Source organism: Rhinoraja longicauda, chromosome 23, assembly GCF_053455715.1.
Source record: "Rhinoraja longicauda isolate Sanriku21f chromosome 23, sRhiLon1.1, whole genome shotgun sequence".
NCBI lineage: Eukaryota > Metazoa > Chordata > Chondrichthyes > Rajiformes > Arhynchobatidae > Rhinoraja > Rhinoraja longicauda.
Genome location: NC_135975.1, coordinates 33,403,536 through 33,420,081, shown reverse-complemented (window position 1 = coordinate 33,420,081; position 16,546 = coordinate 33,403,536). Strand labels below are relative to the sequence as shown.

Here is a 16,546-nt window from a genome sequence, read left to right as displayed (position 1 = left end):
TCATGGTCTCAATTTCCACTGCTTCGCCGATGATATCCAGCTCCTCATCTCCACCAAGTTAATCTCCACCACCACACACTACCCTGACAAACTGCATCACTGAAATAAAATCTTGGCTTCAATTCAATTTCCTCAAACTAAACTGCGACAAATCTGAAATCATCATCATTGGTTCAAAAAAGCTCACCAAATCCACCCACAACTTCACCCTCAATATTGATGGTTTCCCAGTATCCACCTCCCCTCACATCCGGAATCTTGGAATCATCTTTGATCAAACCCTCTCCTTCGACAAACGCATCAAACACATCACCAAGACAGCCTTCTTCCACCTCAAAAACATCGCCCGTCTCCGTCCGTCCCTCTCCTCCACAGCTGCAGAAACCCTCATCCACGCCTTCATCACCTCCCGTCTGAACTACTGTAACAGCCTCCTCTATGGTTCACCCTAAAAAATCATAAATAAACTCCAATATATCCAGAACTCCGCTGCCCGTCTACTCACCCACTCCCCGATCTGTGACCATATCACCCCTGTCCTTTACAAGCTCCACTGGCTCCCCATCCCCCAGAGAATCCAGTACAAAATCCTCATGACCTACAAAGCCCTCCATAACCTGGCCCCATCCTACCTGACTGACCTACTCCACAGACACATTCCCACCCGTACCCTCCGCTCTGCTGCTGCTAACCTCCTGTCCCCCCCCATCCGGACCAAACTCAGATCCTGGGGGCAGGGCCTTCTCCATCGCTGGTCCCACCCTCTGGAACTCACTACCTCAGACCATCAGAGACTCCTCCTCACTCACCACATTCAAAACATCACTGAAGTCTCACCTGTTCAGCACTGCCTTCAACCACTGACTGTCACCTCACCTTATTTTTCCTTTTCTGTTCGTTTACTTATTTTTTTATTTTTTTTTCTATGTTTTAGTAAACCCTGTAAAGCGTCTTTGTTTTTAGAAAAGCGCTATACAAATGTAATGCATTATTATTATTATTATTGTAAGATATTACAGTTTCAGCAAGTAGATAGAAACAAGCACAGGTTTTCAGTACATGATGTTGCCAGTGTGGGTCTTTGTATTTCACAAAAGTACACTGCGCATATTCACGAGACTGATAAGATATAGAATATATCGCAAGACACAAATCATACCATTATAGTACTGTGCTTAAAGTTACAGTTACCAATATGTAGTGAGTTAACTCACTACAATGTGTGAGTTAAAGGGGACTTGCAGGGCACCATTTTCACTCAGAGGATGGTAGATAAATGGAGTGAGCTGCCAGTGGAAACAGTAGTGGCTGGGTCAATTCCGATATTTAAAAGACACTTGGACATGGATAAGAAATGTTTGGGGGGCAATGGGCACGTAGGGTTAATGTGATCAGCATGGACGTTGGGCCTGTCTCCATCTCTGCAGTTCTAGGACTCTATCCTCTCTGATTCTCTTAACTTTTTCTTCTCTTATCTTTTCATTTTAATTTAATAGCCCATCTTTTTCTGTTTGTGCTGTTCTGAAATGCTGCAAGTAATTTCCAAATTTTCAAATGTTCTTGTTATCTGTAGTTGTTGAGGTAGGCGGAGTATGGGAGTTTTTGATGTGTTTCTCCCCTACTCTTAACCATGCCCATCCCTTTTGTGCTGAATTGTATTATTATGTTCCACATAATTGCTACTTTTTTCAGTGATAGCCATTCCTCTTGGCTTTTACCTACTGCATGTTTGAGAGGTGAATTGTTTTTATTTCAAATCAGAATTGGTATTTGTGCCATCACTCAGGATAATCAGTCCATAGTTAAGGGGGGAAGGAAGGAGAATGAGATTGTGAAGAAAACATAGATTAGCCATGATCGAATGGTGGAGCAGACCCTAGTCTGAATGGCCTACTTCTGGCCTAATTCTCCTATATCTTATGATCTTATCAATTTGATGGCATTTGTGTTCGGAAGTATGGCGACAATCTAAGTTTAGGTATGTTATAGTAGAGCCTTTGGTGAAACTGATTTTTAAGGCAAAATTCAGTGATCAGAGATTGATTTCCTTAATTGATTATTTTTACTGTGCGCCCATGAGCTTGATTCTCATCAGGGCTTCGAATGTTAACATATGTGGACTTAAACCGATCTTAAAAATTATGTGCTGTAAAGCATGACTGAGGTAAATAATTCCATTAAAAATGGTTCTCTGAATATTCACCAACACTTGTAGAGAGAACTGGTGCAAGATAGTACATATAGTTTCTGCTGAACTACATGTTCAAATGCAAGATGAAAACAAAATGACAGTGGGTCTGACTGATGTAATTTATATGGTAGACAGGCATTTTGATTTTGGTTTGGTTGTTTTAAGCCAGTAATCAGTCATGTGTTCTGAACCCAATCCCTTGCAGAGATGAACAATACCGGATAATGTGGAATGAGTTAGAAACCCTCGTAAGGGCACACTTAAACAACTCCGAGAAACACCAGCGTGTACTGGAATGTTTGCTGGCCTGTCGGAGCAAGCCTCCGGAAGAAGAAGAGCGCAAAAAGAGTCGGAGGAAAAGGGAAGACAAAGAAGATAAATCCGAAAAACCAGTAAAAGAATACGAGCCTGACAAGTCCTGGCAAGAATCTGAACGGTGAGCGTAGTGTCGTCTAAGTTAAGGGGCTATAGGTATCATCAGAATAACATTGAATTCACCTCGTATTCCACTTGGTAGGGTTGCCAACTGTCCCTTATTGGCCGGGGCTTCCCGTACTTTGGGCTAAATTGATTTGTCCCGTACGGGACCGCCCTTGTCCCGTATTAGGCCCGGGAGGTGCTGCAGGTCCGGACAGTGAAGTAAGAAAAAAAACTGCAGATGCTGGCTAAAATCTGTGTCTACCTTCCGGACAGTGTAGGTGCGGACAGTGTAGGTCTGGAGGCCCCGACGTCGCCTAACGGAGGTTGCAGACTTGTCTAACTTATAACCCAACGCAATGAACATTTGAACATTGAATTGTCATGGCCTCAGAATTAAAGGGCGCTCTTTTAGAATGGAGGTGAGGAGGAACTTCTTTAGTCAGAGGGTGGTTGATCTGTGGAACATAGCCACAGAGGGCTGTGGCCGTCAGTGGATATTTTTAAGGCAGAGATAGACAAATTCTTGATTAGAACAAGTGTCAAGGGTTATGGGGAGAAGGCTGGAAAATAGGATTAGGAGGCAGAGATCAGCCATGATTGAATGGCGGAGTAGACTTGATGGGCCAAATGGCCTAATTCTACTCCGATAATGTGATTTCTCCAATTTTGGGTAACAACCTCACCTGCATTCGCAACTATTTCTCCTATATTTTCCCTACCGTGTGATTTCAAAGCCAATGATAACTTGTAAGTACAAATACATTCAATGGAAGTAGCTTGTTAGCTAATACAGTGAAACTCCAATAATCTGTGGTCTGATTATTCACAAATCCCGTACCAATCAAGAATTTATCTTTATATGTCTTAAAAATATCCAGTGACTTGGTCTCCACAGCCTTCTGTGGCAATTAATTCCACTGATTCACCACCCTCTGACTAAAGAAATTCCTCCTCAACTCCTTCCTAAAGGTACATCCGCTTATTCTGAGGCTATGACCTCTGGTCCTGGACTCTCCCACTAATGGAAACATCCTCTCCACATCCACTCTATCCATTTGCCCCCATGAACTCCCTTAAATCCAGTTCCCCTATCTCCTACTCACCAGGCTCACTGGAAAATTGATTATAATTCTACATCATGCGGTTAAAAAATAAAAGTATTTTCGTACATATCAATAGAAATACCATCCACTCGTCTAAAAAATCTGCCAGTCTAGAACCACCAAACCTCCGAGTGTGCAGAGTTTTCCTGGATTTCCTTTTGTGTTTTGCCGTGTTTATTCATTACCTATAACGCTCAGAACATTACAAGGTAGATTAGCGTTCATTTGTGGTTGCATTTGGTAGGAAAAAAAGAGGCCTTGCTGGTGCCTGTGTTTTTTTATTATCTGCACACTCCCAGTCCCTATTGCTTGCAGATAACAAGGATTTGGTGTATGTCATGTCATGTCCTGTCAGTGTGGCAGTCATCCAGAGTATGCAAAGATATGTAATGTAGGAAAATAACTGCAGATGCTGGTACAAATCGAAGGTATCACAAAATGCTGGAGTAACTCAGCAGGTCAGGCAGCATCTAAGGAGAGAAGGAATGGGTGACGTTTCGGGTCGAGACCCTTCTTCAGACTGATGTCAGGAGAGGGGGGGCGGGACAAAGATAGGATGTAGTTGGAGACAGGGAGTCAGTGGGAGAACTGGGAAGGGGGAGAGGAAAGAGAGGGACAGAGGAACTATCTGAAGTTAGAGGCCCATCTGTCATGGGCCTCCATTGTCATTAGTGAGGCCCACCGCAAATTGGAGGAACAGCATCTCATATTTCGCTTGGGCAGCTTACACCCCAGCGGTAACTTCAGATAGTTCCTCTGTCCCTCTCTTTCCCCTCCACCTTCCCAGTTCTCCCACTGTCTTCCTTTCTCCAACTGCATCCTATCCTTGTCCCGCCCCATCCCCTGACATCAGTCTGAAGAATGGTCTCAACCCGAAACATCACCCATTCCTTCTCTCCTGAGATGCTGCCTGACCCGCTGAGTTACTCCAGCATTTTGTGATACCTAAGATATGTAATGTACCTTGCTCCATCACCAGCTGAATGGGTAAGACCTGAAGAAAGCCAAGTCCTTGTAGAGCCTCCCATGCATCTGATCAATAGAGCATTGTTCAGATAGGTTCACTCACAAGATTAATAATCTCTAAATTAAGAAGATTAGCACACTGGCCTCACACACCAGAGAGCGATTCAAACCTCGGGTGCTGTCTGTGTGGACTTTGCACATTCTTCCTGTGTCCGTGTGGGTTTCCTCCAGGCGCTCCGGCTTCCTCCCACATCCCAAAAATATGCAGAATTGTAGATTAATTGGCCTCTGTAAATTGCCCCTAAATTGCAGGAGGTAGATGCAAAAGTGCATAATACAGAATGAGGGTGAAGGGGTCGACGATGACTCGGACGGCCGAAGGGCCTGTTTCTATGATATATCTAAATTAAACTACAAAGTAATCCAGTTTGTAAAGTGAATGAGTTTGCATTAATATCCGTGCTTTTTCTGTGAGCCAGTTGGCTGCACTTTTCTATTCACTTGTCCAACAGAGGAGTGCAGCATCTTAATGTACCCTCAAGCTTGATCAGAATAAAATCCCAATGTTACTCTGAGAGGAGAACAGTGCCCAATCTTCTTTATTAGGATTTGACTCAATTTCTATTGTAACATGACGATAATCTGAAAGGCTGCATTAATTTAACTGCCATTTGTTTGTAGCTCAGTTTATTGTCATGTTTACCGAGGTACAGTGAAAAACGCTTGTTGCATGCTAACCAGCAAGCGGAAAGACTATACATGATTGCAATTGAGCCATCATACTGTACAGATACATGATTAACGGAATAATGTTTAGTACAAGGTAATGTCCAGTAAAGTCCGATTTAAGATAGTCTGTGGGTCATAAGTGATGGGAGTAGAAATAAGCCACAGGGCCCATCAAGTCTACCGCCATTCAATCATGGCTGATCTATCTCTCCATCCTAACCCTATTCTCCTGCCTTCTCCCCATAACCTCTGACACCTATCAGAGGGTCTCCAGTGAGATGAATAGTAGCTCAGGATCGCTCTTTAGTTGTTGGGAGGATGGTTCAGTTGCCTGATAACAGCTGGGAAGAAACTGCCCCTGAATGTGGAGGTGTGCGTTTTCACACCTCGTGTCTGATGGAGAGGGGAGAAGAGGGAGTGACTGGGGTGAGACCTAACCTTGATTACGCTGCTGGACTCATCTCATTTCATGTAGACGTGAGTTTTCAATTGAATGTTAACACAATTTTATTCTGTCTGCACGCTCAATTAATGAATGTTTGGAATTTATCTGTAAAGACAAAAGGGTGCACAGGAACGAGAAAAGGATGAAGTAGCCGAAGCTGAGATAATCAAAGACTCTCCTGACTCGCCTGAACCACTGAACAAAAAGCCACGGGTCAGCGTAGGAGAAACACAGCCTCCAGAAAAGGTTAAAGGTAAGTTGCGCTTGCTGCTAAATAGTGGTCTTGACCTTTACATTGCACATAAAGCACCAGACAGATGAAAGATTTAGGTTAGTTTAGAGATACAGTGCAGAAACAGGCCCTTCGGCACACTGAGTCCATGCTGAACAGCAATCCCCGTACCCTAGTGCTATCCTGCACACTAGGGACAATTTATAATTTTACCAAAGCCAATTAACCTACAAGCCTGCATGTCTTTTTGGAGTGTGGGAGGAAACCAGAGCACCTAGAAAAAACCCATGCGGCCACGGGGAGAACGTACGAACTCCGTATAGACAGCACCCGTAGTTAGTGTAAGAAAATAACTGCAGATGCTGGTACAAATCGAAGGTATTTCAATAAATGCTGGAGTAACTCAGCAGGTCAGGCAGCATCTCTGGAGAGAAGGAATCCCGTAGTTAGGATCGAACCCGGGGATCTGGCCCGAAAAGGCTCTACCACTGTACCACCGTACCATCGTGCCGGTAGAGTTTTTAAGGTTAAGTTTCGTTTTTACTTTAGTTTACAGATACAGCATGGAAACAGGACCTTTGGCCCACTGAGTCCGCACCAACCAGCGATCCCCGCACACTAACACTACCCTACACACACTAGGTAAACTTTACATTTACACCAAGCCAATTAACCTACAAACCTGTACATCTTTGGAGTATGGGAGAAAACCGAAGACCTTGAAGAAAGCCCCTGCAGGACACGGGGAGGACGTGCAAACTCCGTACAGACAGCACCCGTAGTTGGGATCAAACCCATTTCTCTGGTTCTGTAAGGCAGTAGCTCTACCGCTGCGCCACCATGCCGTCCTTTTAACCCTTGAACTTGTGACATTAGACAATAGGTGCGGGAGTAGGTCATTCGGCCCTTCGAGCCAGCACCACCATTCACCGTGACCATGGCTGATCATCCACAATCAGTACCCCGTTCCTGCCCTCTCCCCATACCCCTTGACTCAGCTATCATTAAGAGCTCTATCTAGCTCTCTCTTGAAAGCACCCAGAGAATTGGCCTCCACTGCCTTCTGAGACAGAGAATTCCACAGTTTTACAACTCTGAGTGAATTTTTTTTCCCCTCATCTCTGTTCGAAATGGCCTACCCCTTATTCTTAAACTGTGGCCCCTGGCTCTGGACTCCCCCAACATTGGAAACATGTTTCCTGCCTCTAGCGTGTCCAATCCCTTAATAATCTTATATGTTTCAATAAGATCCCCTCTCATCCTGCTAAATTCCAGTATATACAAACCCAGTCACTCCAGTCTTTCAACATACGACAGTCCCGCCATTCCGGGAATTAACCTTGTGAACCTACGCTGCACTCCCTCAATAGCAAGCATGTTCTTCCTCAAATTTGGAGACCAAAACTGCACTCCAGGTGTGATCTCACTAGGCCCCTGTACAACTGCAGAAGGATTTCTTTGCTCCTATACTCGGCTCCTCTTGTTATGAAGGCCAACATGCCATTAGCTTTCTTCACCGCCTGCTGTACCTGCATGCTTACTATCAGTGACTGATGAACAAGGACACCCAGATCTCTTTGTACTTCCCCTTTTCCTAACTTGACACCATTCAGATAATAATCTGCCTTTGTATTCTTACCACCAAAGTGGATAACCTCACATTTATCCACATTAAACTGCATCTGTCATGCATCCGCCCACTCACACAACCTGAGCAAGTGACCCTGCATCCTCATAGCATCCTCCTCACAGTTCACACTACCACCCAGCTTTGTCATCTGCAAATTTGCTAATGTTACTTTTAATCCCTTCATCTAAGTCATTAATGTAAACAAAAATCCCTGAGAGTTTATTTTTTTATAATATATTATTAAGCTTTCAGGGGGAAAGGGGAGGGGTTTAATTTACATTCCGTTTCAAAAAGCAGATTGCCACCATTTTTGGGAAGTAAATGCTTAAAATGGACCACAAATGCAAATTGACAATTTTCTTTAGAGTATATGTGCAGGACTAAGTAAACAGAAAATATTGAACAGCACTGCAAAATGAGAAGTTGAGTTTTGTAATCGGGAAGTGCGTAGATATAAGGGTGACATATTTAACAGCATGGTGTCAGGCAATTTAATTTATGAGACATTTAAAAGGAATTGGAATGTAGGTGATAAGGATGAGCTGCTTCGTAAATAGTTCACATGGAGACAAAAGGAACGAAGATGCTGGAATTTCTAGTAAAACACAAAATGCTGGTGTAAACGCTGTAAGGCAGCAACTCTACCGCTGCGCCTGCCCTGGTAGTCACAGATTAAAGTTCATTGAATGGATTACAGGAGGGCAGGTTTCAGAGGAACTATCTAAAGTTGGAGAAGTCAATGTTCATACCGCTGGGCTGCAAGCTGCCCAGGCGAAATATGAGGTGCTGTTCCTCCAATTTCCGGTGGGCCTCACTATGGCACTGGAGGAGGCCCATGACAGAAAGGTCAGACTGGGAATGGGAGGAGGAGTTGAAGTGCTCAGCCACCGGGAGATCAGATTGGTTAATACGGACTGAGCGCAGGTGTTGAGCGAAGCGATCGCCGAGCCTGCGTTTGGTTTTGCCATGTAAATAAGTTGACATCTGGAGCAGCGGATGCAATAGATGAGGTTGGAGGAGGTGCAGGTGAACCTCTGTCTCACCTGGAATACCCTCTCTTCCCCTCCCCATTCCCAGATCTCCCACTGTCTTCCTGTCTGCACCTATATCCTTCCTTTGTCCCGCCCCCCTGACATCAGTCTGAAGAAAGGTCTCGACCCGAAACGTCGCCCATTCCTTCTCTCCTGAGATGCTGCCTGACCTGCTGAGTTACTCCAGCATTTTGTGAATAAACACCTTCGAATGGATCACAGGGTGAGAGGGCTCAGGCCTTTGGTGAAATTGTCTATTTTGTGCATTTCAAAAGCTGCTTGGAATTTGTCCTGTTTTAAATAGGTAATGATCAGTTCCGCCTCTTTTTTTTGTGACAACAATCTCCAGGTCCAGTCTCTTTGCTCACTTTCTGGACGAATAGGATCAATACAGCAAATTCAAGAAAGCATCAGGAATTTGCGGGCCGTTTGAGTTCCATTAACAACAAAGCTGAATTGTACCAACACCTCAAGGAGGAAAATGGGTCAGTACCCCTTTTGTGTCTATGGTTAGAAATTCTGGATCGCGAGTTGCACTGTCATGATACGGTAAAAACTGAGCTTTCATTAAGTTTTCTTCAAAGGCTAAAACTCTTTTAAAACTCTTATTAATAATGTTAGTAAAACTCCAGCAATCCCTTATCCCATTGTTCATTTCATGCAACTGTTTGGTGTCTGATTTATAGCCCGGCCCCTCTCCCCATCCCTCCCACCTGTACACCTGTTCCCTTCAGCCTTGCCAGGCCCCCATTCCCACACTCCCTAGCAACTCACCCAGGATTCCCCTTCACACACTCCCTTTAAACTCGCCCTGCTTGTGTTCCCATCTTTCCTTCAATGTCTGTGGAAGGGTCTCGACCCGAAACATCACCTATTCCTTTTCTACAGAAATGCTGCCTGACCCGCTGAGTTACTCCAGCTTTTTTAGTTTAGTTTAGTTTAATGATACAGCACGTAAACAGGCCCTTCGGTCCACTGGGTCTGCGCTGACCAGCGATCCCCGCACATTAACACTACCCCACACACACTAGGGACAATTTTTATACATTTATACCGCCAATTAACTTACAAACCTGTATGTCTTTGGAGTGCGGGAGGAAACCGAAGATCTCGGAGAAAACCCTCGCAGGTCACTGGGAGAACATGCAAACTCCGTACAGACAGCACCTGTAGTCAGGATTGAACCCGGCTCTATGGCGCTGTAAGGCAGCAGCTCTTCCGCTATGCCACCACCGTGTCTATCCTTCCGTTAAACTCGCCTACCTCAATGGGAGATGGGTGAATTCTAGTATTGAATTGAATACATTTTATTAGCCAGATATGTACACATACAAGGAATCTTGGTGCTTTGCTCGCAAGTAACAACACGACATACTGTAAACAATTAAGAATAAAACGTAATTTAAACATGTGAAGAATGAAATAAAATACCAGAGCAAACGGAGGCTACAGACTTGGCTGTTGAGTAGAGTTACTGCTCGTGGAAAAAAGGTGTTTTTCTGTCTAGCTGTGGAGGTGATGTGATATTAGGAATAATGTCCAGGTATGGAAATCTGCCATCTGGCCTCACCAAAGCCAGACTGTTGGAGTTTTGCTGTAGTCATTTTGACTATTTGTTAAATGTCGGCCTGTTATAATATGGGCAACTCGTTGCCTTGTGACATAGTATCATTGTATTTTTGTGTCTTGTAGAATGGATACACATGAAAACGGTAAGGCCAGCAGACAGTGAAAGGAAGCTGCAACGCAGGATGTTTCAGAAGTGCCAGGTCGGTTGGCTTGTTGTGTTTGTGGGGAATTTTTCATTTACAAACTCGAGACATTTAAAGAAAATCGACCTCTGCCTCCCAACATGCTCCCGCTGAAAGATTAATGCACCAAAATGTACGAGGTTTTCCAGCTGAAGCTGAGATCAAGAAGAATTTTACACTTTGTTGGCATTTTCTACTTTGAAATACATTGACATTTTTAGACTTGTTACATTAATTCAAAAATAAAAATTATACTTCTACACGTGTTAGTTCTCTGCTTCTTAAAACTGTTGCAACTGCACATGGTTTACTGTTGTTCTGCGTTTAACTTCCCACTTTGATTATAAAGTAGTCCATATCTAACTTGGTTCAGGATTAGTCGTTGCATTTATTGCCCATTTTAGATGCATCAGACCATTCTGTGGCCATTTTCAGGCGCATTAAAACCCAGCAGTGTTGGTGCAGTCCTGCAGCACCTCACCATCCTGCTTTGGCCTTTCCTTGGGACCAGGAATGACTTGCTGCTTCTTTGGTTTTGTGGGTACTGCGGTAGCTGATGAGGACAATCTGGGAACTGCAGACTCGTCCACCATAGCTGATGGGATGGTTGCTTCGATGGTTTGTGAGGTGGTGGGTTCTTTCTGCTGTTTACACAGGACTTCTGTGTGCTCACAATGTTTGGCCTTGACATTCTCAAGACCATTCTAAATGCTGCTGCTCTGCTTTAAGTGGTCATGGCTCAGAGGTTCATTGAAGTCACTGGAGCGGTCTATCATTGTGTTTGTACTACATTCCATCTTTATTGCCGTGGCAGAATTTGAACGTGCACGTCTCGTCTAGTGCTATGATTACACTACTTTATGTCTGCTAAACAAGTTAGGTTTATTATTGTCACGTGCACTGAGGTACAGTGAAAAGCCTTGTTTTGCTAGACAATGGACAATAGGTGCAGGAGGAGGCCATTTGGCCCTTCGAGCCAGCACCGTCATCCACAATCAGTACCCCGTTCCTGCCCTCTCCCCATATCCCTTGACTCCGTTATCTTTAAGAGCTCTAACTCTCTCTTGACAGCATCCAGAGAATTGGCCTCCACTGCCTTCTGAGGCAGAGAATTCCACAGATTCACAACTCTGAGTGAAAAAGGTTTTCCTCATCTCCGTTCTAAATGGCCTGCCCCTTATTCTTAAACTCTGGCCCCTGTCCAATTGTGGCTAGCTATTCAATTATGGGGAGAAAGCAGGAACGGGGTACTGATTGAGAATGATCAGCCATGATCACATTGAATGGTGGTGCTGGCTCGAAGGGCCGATTGGCCTACTCATGCACCTATTGTCTAATAGTACTATGCATCAATACGTTCAAGCCAAACTCAAGTACTATGGATAGAGCAAAGAATACAGTGATCAAGAAGATACAGAGTAAAGAATATAGTTGACAACTTTGTAGACCATCAGTTCCTTAGTCAAAGTCCAATGTCCGCAATAGGATAGACATGAATCGGACAGTGCCTAACTTATGGAAGGACCATTCAGAAGCCTGATCACAGAGGAGATGAAGCTGTCCCTGAGTCTGGTGGTGGGCGCTTTCAAGCTTCTGTACCTTCTGCCTGATGGGAATGGGAGAAGGAATGACTCGGATGGGACAAGTCTTTGGTTACATCAGCTGCTTTTCTGAGGTAGTGTGAAGTTAACGGTGGGGGTTCTGGTTTGTGTGATGTACTGGACAGCATCCGCAACTCCTGGCAATTCCTTGCGGTCGGTCCTGGGCGGAGCTGTTCCCGAACCAAGCCGTGATGCATCCCGACAGTATGTTTAAGAGGTTTGTGTGAGTCTTTGGATACATGCTGACTTTTTTTGTAAGCTGCAAATTCAGGATATGGAGATTGTTATTTGGACGACAGAAGAAAATGGTAAGAAACTGAAATGTTACCGACTGGAAGGTTTTGCTGTATTAAACACACATGTCAAGAGAGAGCCAGTCAAGAGTGTTTTATTGTCACATGTGCCAGATAGAACAATTAAATTCTTACTTGCTGCAGCACAACAGAATATGCAAACATAGTGCACTGTAAACAATATAATAAACGAGAGAGAGAAAAAAAGTTCTGTGTGTATATAGACAATAGACAATAGGTGCAGGAGGAGGCCATTCGGCCCTTCGAGCCAGCACCGCCATTCAATGTGATCATGACTGATCATTCTCAATCAGTACCCCGTTCCTGCCTTCCCCCCATACCCCCTGACTCCGCTATCCTTAAGAGCTCTATCTAACTCTCTCTTGAATGCATTCAGAGAATTGGCCTCCACTGCCTTCTGAGGCAGAGAATTCCACAGATTCACAACTCTGACTGAAAAAGTTTTTCCTCATCTCCGTTCTAAATGGCCTACCCCTTATTCTTAAACGGTGGCCCTGGTTCTGGACTCCCCCAACATTGGGATCATGTTTCCTGCCTCTAACGTGTCCAACCCCTTAATAATCTTATACGTTTCGATAAGATCCCCTCTCATCCTTCTAAATATATATACACATACCCACAAGAATACACACACATATGTCTTTCTAAAAACTGAAAAAAATAAAAGATACTTAGCTGTAATGCTTTCCCAGTGTTAGCTTAAAGTCAATGGTAAGCCTGGTTGATTTACATTGTGTATTGTGTGTAAGGATATGTTGAATGAGTCCTTGCAAAGCTAGTGCAACCTGATTCCTGTGCATACCCCCGAGGGTAAGGATATCTGGTTCTCTAAATATTGGTGCACAAAACCCTAATTATTTCCAGCAAGGCTTAGTCATCAGCAATTTTCAGTGTCAGCAAATACAAAAGGCCAATGTCGCATTTCACATTATAATTGGAAACTGGTTTTCCATGATTCCTCAGCCTGCGCACATTTCATCGTTTTGCAATTTTTCTAAAACGTGAAAATTCCGTTCTTCTAGCCAAAAAGGATTGTGTTCCAAACACAATGTTCAAAATGCCACCAATTTTCAAGCTCACTTAATGATGTCCCTTTTCAAATTCATTGAATAATAACTCATTTATTCCTGAAGGCACAAGGAACTGCAAGTGGTGGAATCTTGAGCAAAACACAAAGTGCTGGAGGAACTTGGCAGCATCTGTGGAGGGGATTGACGGACAGACAACATTTCGGGTAGGAAGGAACTGAAGCTGCAATCAGTCTGAAGAAGGGTCCCGACCAGAGTGGTTCTGAGTGACTAATTACCTCACTGAAGACTCTCGGACCATCTTTAATCGGACTTTAATGGACTTTATCTGCACCAAATGTTATTAATAATAATAATAATATATTCCTTTATTTGTCCCACACCGGGGAAATTTACAGTGTTACAGCAGCAAAGTGGACAGCAAGAGTGCAAGAGATCATTTTTCTTCCTATTTAATTTAGGCAATCCAAGAAAAAAGACATCTTCTGTGCACCCACTCTTAAAAATTTATATCTCAAAACATCGTGCAACTGAGAATGGCTTGTTTCTTTCTTTCTTTTCCCCTGTGAATTATAACTTCCAGCTTGGTTGGGCAGTAGACTAGCTGCCTCACAGCGCCCGAGACCCAGGTTAGATCCTGACTGTGGGTGCTGTCTGTACGGAGTTTGTACATTCTCCCCATGACCGCATGGGTTTTCCCCGGGTGCTCCGGTTTCATCCCACATCCCAAAGACGTACTGGTTTGAAGGTTAATTGACTTTGGTAAAATTGTAAATTGTCCCTTGTGTGTGTAGGATAGTGTTAGTGTGTGGGGTGATTGCTGATCGGCATGGACTCGGTGGGCCGAAAAGCCTGTTTCTGCTCTGTATCTCTAAAGATAAAAGTCTAGAAATTCAGCAGGTCACTTTCCCTCATGAATCCCCTCTGGGCATTTTCAAGCTTGTATAATGTTGAGGGGATACTAGTGTTGGGCTCACTTAGGACACTTAGTGGTGTCTGCAGAGCAGGACTGGGTCGCCTGCCAAGTTAGCATGTGAATTGCCTTTGTCCTTGGAACACCCCAACCCAACCCAAACCTTTGCAGCGCCAGAGACCTGGGTTCCATCCTTTTATTTTATAGTTTAGTTTAGAGATACAGCGCGGACACAGGCCCATTTGGCCTACCAGTTCCGCGCCGCCCAGCGATCCCCGCACATTAACACAATCCTACACCCACTAGGGACAATTTTTACATTTATCAAGCCAATTAACGTACAAAACCTGTACGTCTTTGGAGTGTGGGAGGAAACCGAAGATCTCAGAGAAAACCCACGGGGAGAACGTACAAACTCTGTACAGGCGGCGCCCGTAGTTGGGATGGAACGCGGGTCTCCGGCGCTGCATTCGCTGTAAGGCAGCAACTCTGCCGCTGCGCCAGGGATGCTGTCTGTACGGAGTTTGTATGTTCTCCCTGTGACCACGTGGCCCATTCCGACCCTTTTCCTCCCCCCCCCCCACCCATCTCTCAGCGCTCTGATGTGGGCATCTGAAAGAATGCTTCAATGGAACTTCATTGTTACATGTACCTGGGTAAGAGTGAAATCAGCTTTTTATATACAGTTCAGAAAAGGTCTAACCATACACGGGTGCCATCATACATATGTACAAGAGTGTAAGAATAGTAGATTACAGTGAGACAGTACATGTCATAGAAACATAGAAAATAGGTGCAGGAGGAGGCCATTCGGCCCTTCGAGCCAGCACTGCCATTCATTGTGATCATGGCTGATCAGCCACAATCAGTAGCCCATACCTGCCTTCTCCTTGTGTCCCTTGATTCCACTAGCCCCTAGAGCTCTATCTAACTCTCTCTTAAGTCGCCACATTTCCAGTGCCGTTTTGTGTGATTCAAGTCCAACATTGTCAAGGATATCGAGTGTCAACTTGGCCATGAGGCCTCGTTGTCCAGTGCGGCACTGGGTTGGAGGTGCACTGTTGGCCTGGGACGAGCGATGGTGACGTCCTCCTCTCCCTGTAACTCCCAGGTTTAACTACACGTTGCACTTGGTTGGCCTACGTTTGTATTGAAGTATATTGTCGGCTGGACACATTTTCAACTTGCTAACTGTTAGCATTGCGAACAGTTCAAAAGTGATAGGAGCAGAATTAGGACAGTCGGCCCATCAAAAAGACAATAGACAATAGGTGCAGGAGGAGGCCATTCGGCCCTTCGAGCCAGCACCGCCATTCAATGTGATCATGGCTGATCATTCTCAATCAGTACCCCGTTCCTGCCTTCTTCCCATACCCCCTGACTCCGCTATCCTTAAGAGCTCTATCTAACTCTCTCTTGAATGCATTCAGAGAATTGGCCTCCACTGCCTTCTGAGGCAGAGAATTCCACAGATTCACAACTCTGACTGAAAAGGGTTTTTTTCATCTCAGTTCTAAAGGGCCTACCCCTTATTCTTAAACTGTAACCCTTTGTTCTGGACTCCCCCAACATTGGGAACATGTTTCCTGCCTCTAACGTGTCCAGCTCCTTAATAATCCTATACGTTTCGATAAGATCTCCTCTCATCCTAAATTCCAGTGTATACAAGCCTAGTCGCTCCAGTCTTTCAACATATGACAGTCCCCTGAATCTATTCTGACATTCAATCCTGGCTGATCGACCAGGTGCTGTCTGTGCGGAGTTTGTACGTTCTCCCCGTGACCACGTGGGTTTTCTCCGGGTGCTCCAGTTTCCTCCCACACTCCAAAGACGTACAGGTTTGTAGATTAATTGACATTGGTAAAATTGTAAATTGTCCCTCGTGTGTGTGGGATGGCGGGATGATCGCTGGTCGGTGCGGACTTGGTGGGCTGAAGGGCCTGTCCTGTGCTGTCCTGTTCTCAGTGCTATCTTCCGTTAGATCATAAGATCATTGGTGATAGGAGCAGAATTAGGCCATTCGGCCCATCAAGTCTACTCCACCATTCAATCATGGCTGATCTACCTCTCCCTCCTAACCCCATTCTCCCGCCTTTTCCCCATAACCTCTGACACCTGTACTAATCAAAAATCTAACGATGCCTTAAAAATATCCACTGATTTTGTCTCCACAGCCTTCTGATGGAGTACGA

The 16,546-nt window shown here is 44.6% G+C and overlaps 1 protein-coding gene across 2 annotated transcripts in view; it reads left to right on the top strand.

Annotated features, from left to right (window-relative positions):
- ints13 (integrator complex subunit 13) overlaps window positions 1–10,743 on the top strand; it is a 77,917-nt gene extending 67,174 nt beyond the window's left edge. For both annotated transcript variants that reach the window (XM_078420020.1, XM_078420019.1), the window contains 4 exons: window positions 2,397–2,627; window positions 5,968–6,107; window positions 9,097–9,232; window positions 10,440–10,743. In XM_078420020.1, coding sequence (XP_078276146.1) covers window positions 2,397–2,627; window positions 5,968–6,107; window positions 9,097–9,232; window positions 10,440–10,479 — 547 coding nt within the window. In that variant the 3' untranslated portion in view covers window positions 10,480–10,743. The remainder of the gene's footprint in view (window positions 1–2,396; window positions 2,628–5,967; window positions 6,108–9,096; window positions 9,233–10,439) is intronic.
- The last annotated feature ends 5,803 nt before the right edge of the window (window positions 10,744–16,546 follow it).